General features: G+C 52.6%; 1 protein-coding gene across 9 annotated transcripts; it reads right to left on the bottom strand.

The window, feature by feature from the left end:
- Positions 1 to 2,141: 2,141 nt before the first annotated feature.
- On the bottom strand, positions 2,142 to 15,910 carry Mst1r (macrophage stimulating 1 receptor). 9 transcript variants are annotated; one of them, XM_031344531.1, is made up of 20 exons: positions 14,405 to 15,910; positions 10,978 to 11,166; positions 10,766 to 10,894; positions 10,436 to 10,606; positions 9,933 to 10,093; positions 9,449 to 9,605; positions 9,204 to 9,340; positions 8,463 to 8,624; positions 8,275 to 8,368; positions 7,920 to 8,135; positions 7,692 to 7,838; positions 7,442 to 7,607; positions 7,171 to 7,272; positions 6,896 to 7,084; positions 6,460 to 6,540; positions 6,098 to 6,279; positions 5,902 to 6,011; positions 5,456 to 5,621; positions 4,940 to 5,076; positions 2,142 to 2,709 (listed from the first exon to the last, which is right to left on the bottom strand). In XM_031344531.1, the coding sequence occupies exons 1-20, from the start codon at positions 15,644 to 15,646 to the stop codon at positions 2,451 to 2,453; spliced, it is 4,197 nt and encodes a 1,398-aa protein (XP_031200391.1). In that variant the 5' UTR covers positions 15,647 to 15,910; the 3' UTR covers positions 2,142 to 2,450. The 9 variants fall into 9 exon arrangements, with proteins under 9 accessions (XP_031200391.1, XP_031200393.1, XP_031200396.1 ...); XM_031344533.1 differs by having other exon boundaries at positions 6,896 to 7,081; XM_031344536.1 differs by having other exon boundaries at positions 7,791 to 7,838.
- Positions 15,911 to 16,396: the final 486 nt, after the last annotated feature.

Raw genomic sequence — 16,396 nt, 5'->3', positions numbered from 1 at the left:
CTGGTCTACAGAGTGAGTTCCAGGACAGCCAGGGCTACACAGAGAAACCCTGTCTTGAGAAAACAAAACAAAACAAAAAACAAAAAACAAACAAACAAACAAAAAGAAGCTCCAAGTAGGCCCACCCCATCTAAGAACCTAGAACTAACCCTCCCTGTCTACCCTCTGGTAGCACTGTTGCCAACTGGAAATCCTAAAGCAGTTCCAACTCCTGACACCCTAGGTCAGATCCTCCCAACCTGTGAGTCATCACCCCTTGGAAGGGGCTCACATATTATATATCACATTATAATTGTTGTTGTTGTTTTCGAGACAGGTTTCTCTTGTGTAGTCCTGGCTGTCCTGGAACTCACTCTGTAGACCAGGCTGGCCTTGAACTCAGAAATCCACCTGCCTCTGCCTCCCAAGTGCTGGGATTAAAGGCGTGCGCCACCACCACCTGGCCCCACATTATAATTTATGACAGTAGCAAATGTACAGTTATGAAGCAGCAAAGAAATAATTGTATGGTTGAGGCCACCAAACATGAGGAACTGTATTAAAGGGTGGCAGGATGAGAAAGTCTGAGAACCACGGCCCTAGTTGGACTGTCTGAGGACTGAAAATGGAGCTAGCTCTCAGCCTGGATGCTGCTGAGTGTGTGTGTGTGTGGGGGGGGCAAAATCTAGTACCCCAAGTTACTACTTAACTGGAACTCCTTCCTGGATAATTCTGACTCTAGAGGGCCCTTCGGCCTAGAAAGCTCATGTTAGAGGGGTGACTGCTCAAAGAATTTATCTTACCCTTCAAGTGAGGAAGTTTCCAGCTTAATAAGAGATGTTGGCAGGACTTGAAGCTTCCCCCAGTGACAGTCAGACCCCAGGACCCACCTTCTAGCTCTATAGAAAACCTGATGTCCCCTTAGCTCTCCCTCTCAATCCTTTCTTGGGGTCCCTTTTCTATGATCAGTTAATCCTTCTGTCCAGAGTATGCTTCCTTTCTGGGGCTTTCTAGTGAACAGACGAGCCAGTGAGGAATAAGCCCTTCACATCACATAAGCTCACAGCTTAGAGATAAAGGACTACAAGTCCTTACAAGCATGCAAACCCCTCCCCAACTGGTCCAGGGGCTGCAGCTCTGGGATGCCTCAGGAAACTCCCATTACCTCTCTCCAAGCTTAGGAGCAACACAGCTGTCCTGGCTTCACCCACATGTGGCCAAGCAATCAGTGGCCAAGGCAGCAAGACTGCGGCCTCCTTACCTGTGTTGAGAAGTAAGGTCCACCTGCCTCCTACTCCCCGGACCCTCCTCACCTTTACACCCATTTCCCAGCAGAAGCATCTCTTTTTAACTTTGAACATATGGCCTTAGGGTCCTGTAGGTAGCAGTGGGGCAGAAGACAGCTAGAGGGTGGCGGTCCCCAGAAGACGCCATTCTGCTTTAGGAAGGGGCTCTGGCTCCAAATCTAGGATCCCATTGTTACTTTTCTAAGGTACCCCCAGGAAGGAAGCCGTCCCTTCTTACAGACCTAGGAGTCATCCAACTAGAGGAATGGACAAAGCTATGGGAGGCTTAAGCAAAGGAGAGTTACTATTGAAATCTCTATCCTGTTCCCAGGCTCCCCAGCACTCCAGCCCCTTTGGTAGTCAGAGCATAGGGTAGTGGTAGGAGGCGGGGTTTTCCTCTCCTCCAGAAGAGCATGCCCCTCTAGCAGTAGCTATGGTGTAGTGTCCTTGAGAATATAAATAGCCGAGGAAGCTGGGCCTTCAGAGTTTGCTCCTTGAAAGTGTAGAGCTGATGCCTGTGAGATCCTCCCTCTTGAGGTTGCAAATGCAGTGTGGCAGGGAAGGAAGGCAGGCAAGTCCATATACCATGACAGCATATGTACACGTATGTGTATTACCTAGGGAGCCTAGGAGAAACTTCCAAGGGAGGAGCAGTGGAGTGGCTAGTGGGAGCCCTGGAAGAAGCCATCTTGGATGTTGCATTCTTGGATACTCAAGCTACCCCCTTGGTTCATGCAACAGTCCACGAGGCCCTATAAGTGAATCTGGGCATGTTCATCTTCCCTATGCCCTGGAGTCTTTGACCGCTCTAGCCATCTCTCCAAAGCAATCCTCCATTCCCTCAATGTGCCTTTCTTTCACAACATCCATCATAACTTGGGCTTGAATATTCATTCATTTATTTATAGTATTTTATACTGTAGTATCTCTGTGATCACTGCTAGATCCTCCTTATTCAGAAACAGGTACAAAACGGACATTACATAAATACATGCTACAAAAATTACACTGGTTCATGCTGGAATGAGGGGCTCAAATGGGCCCTGTTTCCCACCTTCAGTAGCCTCGGAAAGCTAAAGAGCAGAGGTTTTACGTTCTGAGGCTTGTCATAGGCCCAGAGGCAGCTTGGAGTTAACTCAAGGCCACTTAGCAGGTCTAGTGCCTGTAGCCTACTGAGGGCTTTGGTCAAGTGGGCAGAGGTGGCTCTGAGAGAGGCCGGGGCCTTGACGTGTTCCTGTGATGCTGAGGCGAGGGCTGCGCCTGCTTCGGAAGCACACTCCCATCATCCACTGCGCCGGGGCCTATGTTCACGTAAGCTGCGGTCAGCTGCACATAGTGGTCCCCAAGCAGCGAGGCCACTACCTGCTTTACTTCCAGCACTAGGGCTCTGAAGGTGGGTCGTGCTGCTGGGTCAGCCTCCCAGCACCGGAGCATCACCTGGTACCTATAAGAAGATGGATGTCAAGTATAGGGTGCACTCCTACCCAGGGGTTCTGGGCAACCCGATCCCTGTTGAACAAAACAGAGATGAAGACACATGGCAGGACAGGACTCTTTCCTCTCCTCACTGAGATACCTGGCAGAGGTCCAGTTCCCTTAGCAGTAAAGAGTTTTCGTGAGCCGGGCAGTGGTGGCACACGCCTTTAATCCCAGCACTTAGGAGGCAGAGGCAGGTGAATTTCTGAGTTTGAGGCCAGCCTGGTCTACAGAGTGAGTTCCAGGACAGCCAGGGCTATACAGAGAAACCCTGTCTTGAAAAAAACAAAAAAAGTTTTATGTGATCTCGGGTATGTCCCTTGTCTTTTCTTTGTGTAGATGGCCTCTTCTGGTCATAGCACTAGGTTTACAGGGTAAACTTGTGAAGCCCTCAGCACACGGCTAAGAGGTAGGAACTAATAGGATCATCATACCTCTTCCAGAAAGGATATAAAATGAAAATTAAGCCCTGCATAGAGAGTCAGGCACGGTGGTACACACCTTCAATTCTAGCACTTGGGAGGCAGGAAGATCAAGGAGTTCAAGATCAGCTTTAGCTACATAAGGAGTTTGAGACCATAACCTGGTCTACATAGTGAGTTCTAAGATAGCCGGAGCTATATAGTGGTGCCCCATCTCAAAAAACAAACCAGCTAACATATAATGAGCGCAGTGAGAGCGCATGCCTTTAACCCCGGGCTTGGCAGGCTGAAGCAGGAGAATTAGCCTGCATTCAGGATTAGCCTGGGCTATACAGAGACCCAGTCTTAAAAAACAAAACAAAACAAAACAAAACACAAAAACAAACAAACAAAAAATGTCCTGGAAGAATTTAAATGAGGACTGGAAGAGAAGCCTCTGGTCAGCCTCCACAGTGGTTCTGACACTGGGGCTCTGAAGCAGTGGGTTGGCCTGCTCTGCGGCATCCTAGAGCGTGCCTTGTCATAGGAATGGCATCCTGCCTGGAATTACAGTCTAAGTGTCTGTGCTCAGTATCTTACACATGTCTCCAACTCTCTGAGGGCAGTGTCATAATACCCACTTTATGGCTGAGCAAAATGGAGCCTAGCCCGGACAGGGGCTCTCCCTGATGAGTGCACTCTGCAGTATGCCACCTGGTTCCCCTCCATTTTCTCAGTGTCTGTGAGCTTTGCATGTTGGAGGCTCTTAGCTTAAGCCTTCCCTAGGCAGATGGGAACCTATCTTGCCCAATCTCACATCCGCTCACAGGGGATGGCCTGTGACCACTGATTGATTAATGCCTGGGTTACAGAGACCTGGCCCCTTGGTCTCAGTTTTAGAAAACTCTACAGAGCCAGCCCAATTCCAACAGGCCTGTAGAGTGAGCTCCACCCCTCCCGTGCATTACAATCGCCCTCTCCCTCTGACAAGTCCTGTTTCTCCCCCACCCCAACCCCTAACCCTACCACTAGAACCCTACCACGTAGAACCCCCCCACCGTAATCTGTTCAGAGAGCCTGTCTTAGATGCAGGCAGGCAGTGAAGTTAATTTCCATACTTCAAACTATATATATTAGTAGAACAGATGACAGAAAGGTCAAGGGGGAGCTGTAAGAAAGAGCTACTCATTCCCTTTCTGGAGCACAGCCCAGGACAGGAGTCATCAGCCGCTCTACCTGTGACCTGGTTCTCCCTGTTCTAAGCATGCAGACCTGAGCACAGCAGGCGGGGGGTATGCCTGCTGATTAGGGAGTCAAACCTACCCCACGGGCACTGATGACACAGCTGCTGCCACCCCTTGGGAATGAAGAGTCTGAACTACATGCAGTGGGGGAAAAAAAAGGCCTTGACGGAGAGGCAGAGGGGCTGGTGTGGGAGCTGGCGGAACCTCTCTTTGAGGTTAAGCGAGTGGCAGAGATGGAAGACAGCCCGCCCCTCTCCCTTTGCAGGAGCCTGGTGGGAAAAGAGACCTGGAAAAACCAAACCACTGGCCTCAACCCAGACTCTGAGTTGGAATGCTGTTACCATGGCAACTGTGAGGTCCTCTCAGAGTCCTTCCTTGCATGGGGGGTGGGACCAGTACACAGATGAGTAAACTGAGTCCCAGAGAGGCTCCCTTTCCTGATCAACCAAAGGGTCAGACAAAAAAAAAAAAAACAGGCAGGAGCTTGCTCTGTTGCCCCTCCTCCTGTCTGGAGTCCAGCATTGCCCTATCCCGCTCCTTTTTAAATACTCACAGTGAATCGGGACAATACTCAGGCTGAGGCAGGCGGCGGCCCTGAGCCAGGAAGTGAGAGAGGTCGAAGGGATCAATATGGGGGTAAGGCGGGGCACCCCGTGTTAGTAGCTCCCACAGCAGCACCCCGAATGACCACTGTTGGAGAAAAGTGAGGAGACTGATTCAAAGGATCACCCCAAGTTTGGGGGGCAGTTGGGTCCCCCAGGTCCTCCACTTCTCAGAGTCCTTCACTGGAAATATGGGAAACTCCCACCCCCTCTGCCCAGAGCTCAGTCCCTCAATAGCAAACAAGTTTTTTCCCCTTGACTCTCACAACTTCAGAGTCGCAAGCCCTGGCTGACTCATAAGGAACCAATAAATCCACAAACTTCTTTTGTCCTGGCCAGCACCAGAAGACAAATGAGGTATGGGGGTTGTCTAACTTGGGGAGTCTCTGTGCTCAGATCATGCATGAAGCAAGGCAAAATCCTCAAAGGCCGGAGGTCAAGTGGACCTGGAGCAGAGGGCATCTTACCACATCGGACTTGGTGGTGAATTTGTAGGTCTGCAGGCTCTCCAGTGCCATCCACTTGACAGGGAGGCGAGCATGGCGCTGTTGGCGAACACTATAGTATTCCTTGTCTAGGATACCACGTGCGAGACCAAAGTCGGCCACTTTGACTGTGAATGACTCGTCCAGCCTGAAGGGAGGGAAGCACATGTCGAAGGGGAACCCGGTTGGGACTATAGCTCAGTGGTAGGATACCTGCCTAAGAACTGGCTTCCCACCAGGTCTTGCGCCCACCTGTTCCAAGCCCTTCCGAGGCCTTAGGAACCAAGGTGTGTAACCCTATCCCAGAAAGACTGAAAGTACCTAAGGCCACAGAGCAAAGGCTGGGTCCTCCCTTAGGGTAGCCTCTAGCAGCTACAGATCCTCATAACCTGCCCGTTGGCTTCACCCCAGTTACTTGAGCCACTCACATGCAGTTCCTAGCAGCTAGGTCTCTGTGCACAAACTTCTGCCCTGCCAGGTATTCCATACCACATGCTACCTGCAGGCCAAAGCTGACGAGGTCCTTCACAGTGGGGTTCTGGCGGGGGGACACAAGGAGACTGGTGAGCATAGGCAGAGATGGGTGCTGGCTGACACCTCCCACCCTGGATGCTGAGCACTGACCCTCTGAGGGGAGCGAATGAAACGAAGCAGGTCTCCATGGCGCATATAGGGCAGCAGCACCCGGGGAAGCCCCTCCGGGGGCAGCATGATACCGATGAGAGCCAGGATGTTGGGGTGATGTAGGCCACGCATGAGCAGCCCCTCCCGCAGGAAAGCTTCCACTTCCTGAACCTCCGTGATGCCTGTGGAATAGCACAGGTCAGTCAAGGGCAGGAAGGTCCTTTCCAAGGGTCAGATGGAGACAATGGGGGGAGGGGAGAGGTTCCCCTCTAGGTTCACTTAATAAAGTGGCAGCCTAGCAGGAACAAAGGATCTGCAGCCTGAGGTCACCCTTCTACCCACCCAGCCTGTGCCTCACTTACGACTCAGAGACTTGATGGCACAGTGGATCTGATTCTGTGCCTTGTCTGTATATTCTCCGTGGTAGACAACACCAAAGTGGCCTAAAAGAGCGAGAGGATAAAGAGAGATTCAGTGCCCAGACTCATAGTATGCCCTTTATAACTAGCAACCTCAGAACCCCAAATTGGCCAATGTGACATTAAAAACAAGCAGCAGTCCAATGGTAGGGCTACTGACAGTCCTCCCACACCTACGTAGCCACACCAAAAGCCACCGAAGAGCAAATTCTCCAAAACCTCGGTCCAAAGATGACCACATGGAGGCTCAGAATGTTTGGTAGCCTCAAGGTCACACAAGTTAGTGAGCGGGTCAATGTGGGGACTGTTCCAACTGTCTCAGGCACCCGTCAATACCCCTTCTATGCCCCTGTTCCACCTCCCAATCTATCCCCCACACCTTTGCCAATGACTTGGTCAGTATGGATGACCACTTGCTCGTGGGGAATCAGTACGTCCTTGACCTCGGCTAGGAGCGTCTTGTCTAGATCCTGGAGCCGGATAGACTCTGTCCGCAGCAGTGGGACACTTGTCCCATCCCTATTCTCTGAAGACTCTTCATGACTCGGAGCCCTGGAAGCTGTATCTTCTATGTCAGAGGGTGTTATTGGTGAGAGGGAGTGAGAGCCTGTAGGGAGAGGCAAGCCCTGGTTCTGCTGCCTCCCACCATCTCACCAAGGCCGCTTCTGTAGTCAGAGCCACAGCGGAATATAGACAGGGACATAGCTCTGGGGGACGGATCCAGGGATGCCAGGTCATCCGGGTTGGAAGCAAGGACTGTGGAAAGACAGCCCATGGTGCTGAGCCTCTCCAAGCTCCCGGGGAACCAAGTCCCCCTGAGGACTTGTGGGAGACACCCGCCCCACCCCAGTCTGGAGATTGAAGATGCTGCTGTTTTGGGGGAATCCACTGTTAGGCGTAGTCTAGATGGATGTAGGGAGCTCACCTAGCTGCTTTTTCCGTCTTCGGGAGTTAAAGATCAGGGCAATGGCCAGCGCAGCCACAAGCAGGATCAAGACCAGAAGAGCAATAAGGAGTATTCTCTGTGAGGCCCTGCCTGGACCTGACCGAACCACTTGGCCCAGGATGTGACACCCACCATCTACACAGACCTGAAAGCAGATGGCAGTTTAAGCCCAGACCGCAGACCCTCAGTCTCCTCAAAGTTTCCTGAGAGGGCCAGCTGTGTCACCTACCTGCAATGGGACACCATCCTTGCCAAGTGGCAGGGAAGGAGGCAGGGGGCAGATCACCACATCCCCCCGGAGCTCATGTTGGCAGACTTCACCACCCACCGTCATGTTCACAGTCACGCAGTCTGCCACAGCGCCCAGCCCAACATACTGCGGAGACAGAGACATCAGCCAGAGGCAGGGCTCTACCTCCTCATCTTCTGCTGTCCCTCCCCTCCCCTTTAAACCTACCTCGGCCTTAACTGAATGCTCTTCAGGCTTTATCAGGAACAGATCGACTATGAGTGGACTGGGTGGGGGCAGGAATCGAAAACCAGGCAGCGTGAAGCCAGCTGCTCCATCACCCCGGACGCTTAGATTCCCTGTTGCCCACCCCTGAGGGTTTCGGACCACGTATTCAGGCAGGCGACACTGATGCTGCTGATCCAGAAACTGTCCTGCACACTGCTGAGAGCCACATGAAAGTAGTTAGGCAAGTGGCCAACCCCTGGCTCCTCCAGTCTCCTCAGCCCAGTGCAAGGTGAAGTTGGACAGAAGGGGACTGGTCCAGCTTTGTTCCCTTCTGGTCATCACCTGCTCTGCTCACCCTGTTCTCCACTGTACTTTGTCCGTCATGGAATGATAGCGTGAGGTGCCGTGCTGAAGTCAGATGCTGGCCATGGATCATGACATGGGAGCCACTGCAGGGAAGGGTAGGGTGGTGGGTTTAGAGGACTCAGGGAGCTGCCTCTCTCATTTTCTGGAGGCCAAAGTAGTCAGAGAGGTGGGACTTACCTGTAGCCACACTTGGGACTGATGTCCAACACAATAGGGTCTTCCTTGTAGTGAAAGGTCCAGGAGCCAGGCACCTCAGCACCCCCTATCTGCAGATGGAGGGGGACCCTGGCAGTGCCAGCTCCAGGAGGTGTGACACATATGATCTGCTTCTCACTGACCCTGCAGGAATGAGGGATTGGGCACAGGGACACCTTAGGATGAGCAGGGTTACCTCCTGCAGGGCTTACTAATCCCTTCTACTTCCTCTGCTGGCTGTCTTTCCCATCCTTCTACACTCCACAGGACTGGAGAGAGGATGCTCCCAGTAAGACCTACAAGAAGGCGGGGAAGTAAACAAGTCCCTGTGTCCTTGGTTGAGACAGTGGCCTCTGTATTGAGCTCTCTTGTCTCTAGGTTGGAGGGGACAGCAGATCCCTCTTGGTACTGATCCCTATATTGACCATGTGACCGATTCTCTTCTCTCCACACTGGCAGTAATTAGGTACCCACCTGATGAGGCTCCCTGGGTGGGAACAGAGGCAAGGGTCTCACGAGGTAGGGGCTGCTTGGTTGTCTCCGTTGGGGACAGGGAAGATGGGGACTATGTTGTACCTGATATTTGAGGGACCTTAGGCAGCAGCCAGGAGGAACCTAATGGATTCCCTCAAATATCAGGCCACCTCAGGATGCAGATAGCAGTTGGAGTCTCACAAAGGTAGGGTCCTGTGGCTTCCCATAAGTTTACCTGATAACACTTACTGTTCCAGCCGGCACTGAGTTCCATTGACCAACACAGCTCGGCTGGTGCCGACAGACAGGCTCTGGCCTTCCAGGGTGAGATAAGTACCTCCAGCCCGTGGGCCAAAGTCAGGTTTTACGGATGTCAGCATTGGCTCCTGCAAGGATGTGGAAATGGCTCAGCTGAAACAAACCATTTCATTCCAAGCCCACCACTCTTGTACCACCCACTGAGCAAGGGCAAAGACCAGGCAATGTGGCCTCACCATGAAAGAGAAGCCTTCCCGCTCAGAGACACCTTCTACCCGGAAGTGCTTGCCCGCTGGCATGTCTCTGATGACAAGGCTGATGTTGGCAGTGCCCACTGCCTGGGTGGCCAGGGGCTCCAGCTCACATTCAAGCTCCTCTGTGAGGGACCCTGGCCTGGAACAGTAGGAAGGGTGCCACGTTGGGAATCATGTCGGGCTGACTACACATCTGCCGTAAGTCATGAGGTTTCTCTGACTTTCAGAGTAGCATCTCTACCCATGCCCTCTTCTGAAGGTAGGCAGGATTGAGTGGGCTAACCTTGTCTAGTTTATAGCTAAACAGACAAGTAGAGCACACACAGGCTCAAAAAGGGACATCTCAGGCACAAGAAGCCAGAGCCATTATAGCTTGTCCCATATGCTTCACAGAATAGGATCTCACAAATGAGGGGCCGCTTGGTCACTCTCACCAGGGATAGGGGAGGCAGGCACCATGTTTTACCTATAGCTTGAAGAGTCCTTAGGCAGCAGTCGACAGGGACTTTGGCCCACAGTGATCTGGTGTGTTCCCTCAGGTACCACACCATCGGGTCGCAGGTAGAAGTTGGAGCCACATAGGGTGAGTCTTGTAGTGCCCGTTTGAGGCCCGCTGTGAGGATAGAACTGAAATGGAGAGAACATCCCAGGGTTTTGTGTGAGCTTGAACTCTCTCAGCCCCACCTCCTTCCCCAAGAGTACCCTGCCATACGGCATCTCACACTCCAGCCATTCTGAGTCACCTGCTAGTCCTCATCAGATTTTCTCTACCTCCCAAGTCTCCTGTGTGTCACCCCCTCTCACAAGGATGCCCTCCTTACGGGCATTTCAGACCTGAGGAAGATGGCGGTCAGGACTTTTTGACACTCGCCTCTCCCACCCCCATCATGCCCTGCTTGTCCCTCCTCCACTCCCACCCCTGTTCCCTGCTTGCCCCACGGTTGCTGTGCCCTGCTGGGGAATCTGTACCTCACTGATCTCGGGTGGACAGTGGTCCTGTTGCCAGGAGCCAGGACACTCCTTCTGCCGGCCACACCGGTCCCCACACCAGCCACATCCCATGAAGCGCTGTGCTCTCAGGCAACGCCAACAGGTGAGAAAATGGCCACAACCAGGACCCTGAATGGGCACCTTGAAGACCTTAGGGTGACAAACAGATGGGTCAGGGATGGCTAAAGGAAGGAACTGGGCCCCGTTCTCCTGGTTCCTTTGTAGCTTCGAGAGGTAAGATCTTCCTATCAATGCTTCTCTGGGTTCCCAATACCCCTGAACCCTAAGTTCTGACTCTGCACACCTCACCTGGTCCCCAGAGGCAAAGAGTAAGTCATTCCCGAGGCGGCTGACGTCCCGGTGAACAGGTTGTTCGCTGCTGCCCAGGGAGAAGTTGGACACATACAGCAAGTAGTTGAGTGATCTGGCTATCTCCACCTGTGACAGGTCAGCTATGAGAAAAATAGCAGGGGCAGGGGACAGGAATGAGGGACCAGATGGCTGTGGGGTAAAGGACCTACCTGTAGGACACGCCCATCTGCAGTGCCCATGTGGGCCACTGTAACATTGCCAAGGCGCGTCACATGCAGTGCCGTGACCTTCACTGATCCTAACAGTCCATTGAAGAGGTCCACACGTGTGAAGCTACCGTAGACCATCAAAGGGTAGTAGTGGCAACGGGAGCTAGGGCTGGAGGCCTGGCCACCAGGCTGGGGTAAAGGCAAAGGCGGGGGAGGAGAGTCAGATCAGGCCCAGGCATTGACTCTTGGGGGCTTTTGTTAGTCTATCAGCAATCTCAAACTGCAGCCCTCGCTGTGTTCTCTAGAGGAGGCCCAGAGTCTGCCGCTTGTCTACTATCGACATGCCCGTAGGCTCCTGGAGATAGCAAGGGCAGGGAAGAAAGGAGGCCCCGCATCTAGAAAGCCAGTTCCCCTACTTCATGCCTTATCTTGTTATGTCCAGTCTGGTGACCCTTTATGGAATCTCGTAGACCCAGCCCATACACATATCCATTCATTTATCCAAGGCCTTACAAACCCTTCAAGATCCAGGGTACTCGCTCAGCCCCTGCTGGCTCCACTCTGCCTCTGTACATGCATCTTAGCCAATGTCCCTTCTGGACTTCAGTTTCCCTACTGGTGTAGAGGACTGAATTCTAAGGTTAAGTGGCTTCCCAAGGTTGGCAACATGATTCCTTTCCCTGGGACTTCATAAGTCCTACAGTTACCTACATCTCCCTCAGGTACAAAAAAAACCAAAAAACAAAAAAATAAACAAAACAAAGGCCCTCTGACCTTGGGCAGGTTAAGCCTTAAAGGTTGGAAGACACAAACCTCTCTCCCTGGCTTTTAGCCAGGAGTGTTGGGGGCTGTAAACTCTTAGGACAGAATTGTGAATGGAAATAGGAAAGTAGAAAGCCCGTGTATGGATTTAAGATGCTGGGGCTGGGTTAGAGGAAGAGGAAGGGTCAGGAGAGCCCTAGGTGTTCAGAACCTCCTTCAGGTCACACAGATTTAACCCATTCCTGGGCCTCAGTAATAAGCAGAACCTGGGATGGGGAGGAGCAAGAGGAAGTAGGAATGAGTCTAGACACCCCACCCCATCTGGGTCTATATCCTGCTTGGGTGGGGACTGGAACCTTGTCATAACTTGACAAGGAAAGGGGCCCGGCCATCCCCGGAAGCTTGCCAACTGTTTTTACCATGACTCAGGCACAGGTGGGGCTCTGGCATTAGGAGGCAGTAGCTCAGGTAGGCACATGCTTCTGCTTCTACCCCCTGGGGTCTTCCATTTGGGATCGACCAAGGTGCCTATCCCTGAAAACACTTGCCTTTCCTGTCCCCTTCCTCATAGATGATGCTCCACACTCAATCTGAATCCATGTAGCCAGGTCTTTAGAGCCACCATTCTCCATTCTGAGTACACACAGAGGCTGGTACTAGCATGGTGTCGTACTTGAACTCATTGGACAAACATTGATTTACATATCCTCAGAGACTTGGCATACCTCCATACCTAGAGCCTATAGGGAGGGCCCAAGATTAGTTCTGCTGGTGCCTGGCACGATGTAGTCACGATCCGCTTGGCGCTAGGGACGCTAGGAGAGGTTCTGATTTCCTGTCTAGCTGCAGACCAAACGTTCTTGCTCATAGGACTTCTTAAACTAAATATACTCAGCTGCAGGAGATGGGCTAAAGATGCACCTCCACTCCAAGACTGGAGGTGTTGCTCAGCAGCAGAACACTTATATGTTCAAGGCCATGAGTTTAATCTCTCAAAATGAAAAAAAAAAGTTAGCACCAGGCCTGGTGGTGCATGCCTGTAATACTAGCCTTTGAGAGACTTTGAGAGATGGAAGCAGGGAAATATTGAATTCAAGGCCAGTCTGAAATACATAGTGTTCTCAAGGCTAGCTTTGGCTATATAGCAAATCCTGTCTCAAAAACCAACAACGAACAACAACAACAAAAAAAGGCTGAAGATATAACCTATGGTGGAGGCTTGGTATTCGAGAGGCCCTGGATTTCATCCTTCAAGTTCTAAAGAAAAATGACTTTTGACTGCAACACTGGCTGCAAATTTCACACCTCCACTAACAGAAGCTAGAAACAAGGAAGTCAAGAGAATCACAGCCAGGCGTGCAGCACAGGCCGGAGAACCTCCCTCCTCCAGAGGCAGAAGCAGGAGGATTACAAGTTTACGAATGGATTGGGCTTAGAGAATGAGTTCAAGACCAGCCTGGGCAACTCTAGTGAGACTGTTTCAAAATTTAAAATTATCAAGGGAGAGGAGAGGGGCTGGGGATATAGCTCAATAGTAGAGCATTTGACTAGCCCGTGTGAGGCCCCAGGTTCCACCCCCAGTTCCTACTATGGCCAATAGGGGTGTTGAGGGTAGGGAGCAAACAAAAAATTGTCACAGCAGAGCAAGGGCACTAGGTGGCCAGAGACTCCAAGAATGTGATTGTGAGCTGGATTGATGGAAGGCCACTCATCCAATGCTCCATTCAGTGTCCCCCCCTACTAACCTCTCAATAGTCTTAAGTGAGACCATCTGAACCGCTTCAAAGAGGTTTCCACTAAATTAAGCCCGTAGCCCCCCAGTAGCATTTTAAAGACATTCTGTTTCCTGTTTCTTCTTTTCTTCCCTGACACTACACCACCAGCTGGTGAAACCTCCTACCTGGGGCAGGGCCTTGGCTACAGTGACAAAAAGTCCAGGGTGGACCAATCCCAACCCATCCCCTCCCACGCCTTTATTCATCCTTCCTCAATTGCTTATCGTTGCTTGCGCAAGTCTGGGGTGAGGCTTCCCAGAACTTTCTAGAACCCAACCAAGTAAAACTGCCTTTCCACTATGTCCCAGACTTTTCCCGTGATGACCATGTAGAGAATGGGTTAGTGAATCACAGATCATACAGGCTGCCCCAAAAGCGCCCCCCCAACCCGGACTTCCAGGGTTCCCTGGAACCTGACGAGAGGGGGGTGGGGTGGGGCAGGGAGGAGTTCTCTGGCAGCCCTGCCAACCCCTCTTTGGAAAGCAGAGCAAAACAGTGCCTTCATAGGAAAGCGAAACTGGGTTGGCAGGCTGCTGTGAAGTGTTGTGTTGTGTTTTTTGCCTTTGTGTAGAGTTTTCTCTGTGTCCCTGAGGGTCTAGGTTGGAGGGGAATTTGGAAGTTGTGCTGGCAGAGGTAACTATGATGTAAGCTCCTCCTCGCACAACCATGGAAACTATCTTAAAGAATCAGATGGCAGGAAGGGTGACAGCAAATTGAAGCAGCAATAGGCGTCAGAGCCTCGTGCTGGGTGAGCTTCCGGGATGGCTGGTAATTTGTGTGCCTTCTCCCACTGCCTTCTCCCACCCAGGCCCTTTCAGAGATAGCAAGGACATGGCGGTATTTCAGCTCCAAGGGTACTCACAGGTCAGGGGCCCGCTCTTTCTGCTCACCGGATTAGGACAAAAACTGGGCGTCTGGAAGAAGTCAAGGCCTCTCGACCAGGAGGAAGAATTTGAAGGGCGACAGCAATATTCTACACCGTCTTCAATCAGGAGGTTCAGACGGTAAATGGGGAAGGCACATACAACAGAGTTGGGACCCATGCCAGAGCCACCATCCTTGACAGCCACAAAGACCCCAAAAAGCACTTCCTGGCCCTCTGAAATGCTCAGCTCCACAGCCAGTTTGGCATCCACTGGAGCAGAGTGGGCTGCCTGAAGCACTGGGTAGGGCTGTGTGCTCTCTGGGGCTCCGTGGCGTCGCCGACGTTTAGGTGCAAAATGACAGTCCAAGACCAGCTCCCGGTAATCACCAATCTCTGGCTCTACAGCATTGAGCCGGACCAGACGTGTTTGCAAGGCACTGGGAGGGCTTGTGACACTGATGGGCTGGACAGTCAGAAAGTAGACAAAGTCTCCTGAGTGGAAGCTGTACACATATTTGATGAGGTAGGAGGCCAGATATTTGGGCAGCACAGACAGCGAAGGAAAACCTGGTTGGAATCCGGAAGTATCAGATTTTAGACGACGAATGGACACTGAGCGTGGGCTAAAGCTAGCGCCCAACTCCGGGTCTAGCGAAGATGCCACATAGAAGTAGGAAGCATGCCCCTGCTCCACCACAGTCACACGAGTGCCCAGGGGGCTAGCCACACAGTCAGTGCAGGCCTCAGGCTTGTTATTGTTTGCGGAGAAAAGGCAGGCGGGAGGGGCTAGGTGCAGGGCTTTCCCCCGAGGCTCCAGCTCATGCAGGAAGCAGCGGCCCTGGAGGGTTGAGCCACAGCTGACCAGGGCTGGCAAACCTGGTTCCATCACTAGCACCAGTGTGTCCGTGTCGTTTGGTGGTCCATGAGGTCCTGGACCACAGCTCGCACAAGTCTGGCAGCCAGGGTCCCCCGTAGGGCCAGTGGTCAAGCTCTCTATAAACTGCAGGTCAGGGCCAAGCACGTGCAGGCGATTGCGTGTGGCCACAAACACCGCACTATTTGTACTGTCCTCGTAGGTTGCCGTGGCCTGTACCCGGCCCCCCGCGGAGAAACTGGGGACCACGTACTTAACACTGAAGTCTCGAGAGGCTGCGTAGGGTATTCGTGGGCACTGCCAGTCCAGGTTGGTGGACGCCGCCGTCAGCAGCAAAAGAAGCAGCAGCAGCAGCAGCAGAGAAGATTGTAGCAGAGGCAGGGGCAGCCCCATTGAGCTGGGGTCCCTTGGGAATCCCAGAAGGTCCAGGACTTGACCGAACCAGACTCGGGGTCCGAGCTGAGACCAGCGTTAAGAAGCGGTACTGAAAGCTCCTGGGCAGCTGACCTGCCCTGGTCCCTGGCAAACCCAACCTTTCTCCCTGGCCTGTGACAGTCTGAGCACCTGGCTGTGGACCCACGGACACGGTAATGACACGATCACCTCACCAGGGGCTCCAGCTGCTGCGCCTAGCTGCGGCTGCCACAGCTACTTGGATCAAAGTCGAAGGGAGGTGGGCCCCGTGGGTGCGGCCGGGCTGGGGGCGGGGCTACAGGCGGAGCCCTGGCGGAGGCCCTGCTTTCTTTCCAGCTCTGTCTGACTCTTTCCAGCTGTGATACGGTTGTTGTAGTGACCTTGGAAGGAGTACTCATGAACCATCCTATTCTCCCACAACCCGCCCCGTTGAGGTTAGAACGGTGCGGGACAGACAGTCTGACTCATCTATTCCCCATGGCCCTCATTCATAGGAGCACTTTCAGGCACCAGTTCACCATGTGGGGAAACAGAGACCAGGAATGCGCAGGACAGAGTGATGAGGGGCGGGGGCTGGGGGTGGGGGGTGGGGTTCCTGCAGAAAGGAATACATGGAACAAACCTTGTGTGGTCAGAGACTACCTTTCCATGTGCTTATTTTGAGAAGTGTCAGAGGAAGGTATGTTGTGTCCTGTCCGGTCTGCCAAGACCCATAAGGGTTAATGGAGT

Source organism: Mastomys coucha, unplaced genomic scaffold, assembly GCF_008632895.1.
Source record: "Mastomys coucha isolate ucsf_1 unplaced genomic scaffold, UCSF_Mcou_1 pScaffold23, whole genome shotgun sequence".
NCBI classification, from domain to species: Eukaryota; Metazoa; Chordata; class Mammalia; order Rodentia; family Muridae; genus Mastomys; species Mastomys coucha.
The sequence above is the reverse complement of the archived record's forward strand: the minus strand, read 5'-3'. Positions and strand labels throughout refer to the sequence as shown.

Excerpts from the sequence above, each read along its gene's own strand:
- Mst1r (XM_031344531.1), bottom strand. The coding sequence starts at position 15,646 with ATGGGGCTGCCCCTGCCTCTGCTACAATCTTCTCTGCTGCTGCTGCTG. Across the intron at positions 9,606-9,932 it reads AAGGACTCTTCAAGCTATAG|GCCAGGGTCCCTCACAGAGG; the intron begins GTAAAACATGGT and ends CTACTGTTCCAG. Across the intron at positions 5,622-5,901 it reads CTAGCTGCTAGGAACTGCAT|GCTGGACGAGTCATTCACAG; the intron begins GTGAGTGGCTCA and ends CCCTCCCTTCAG.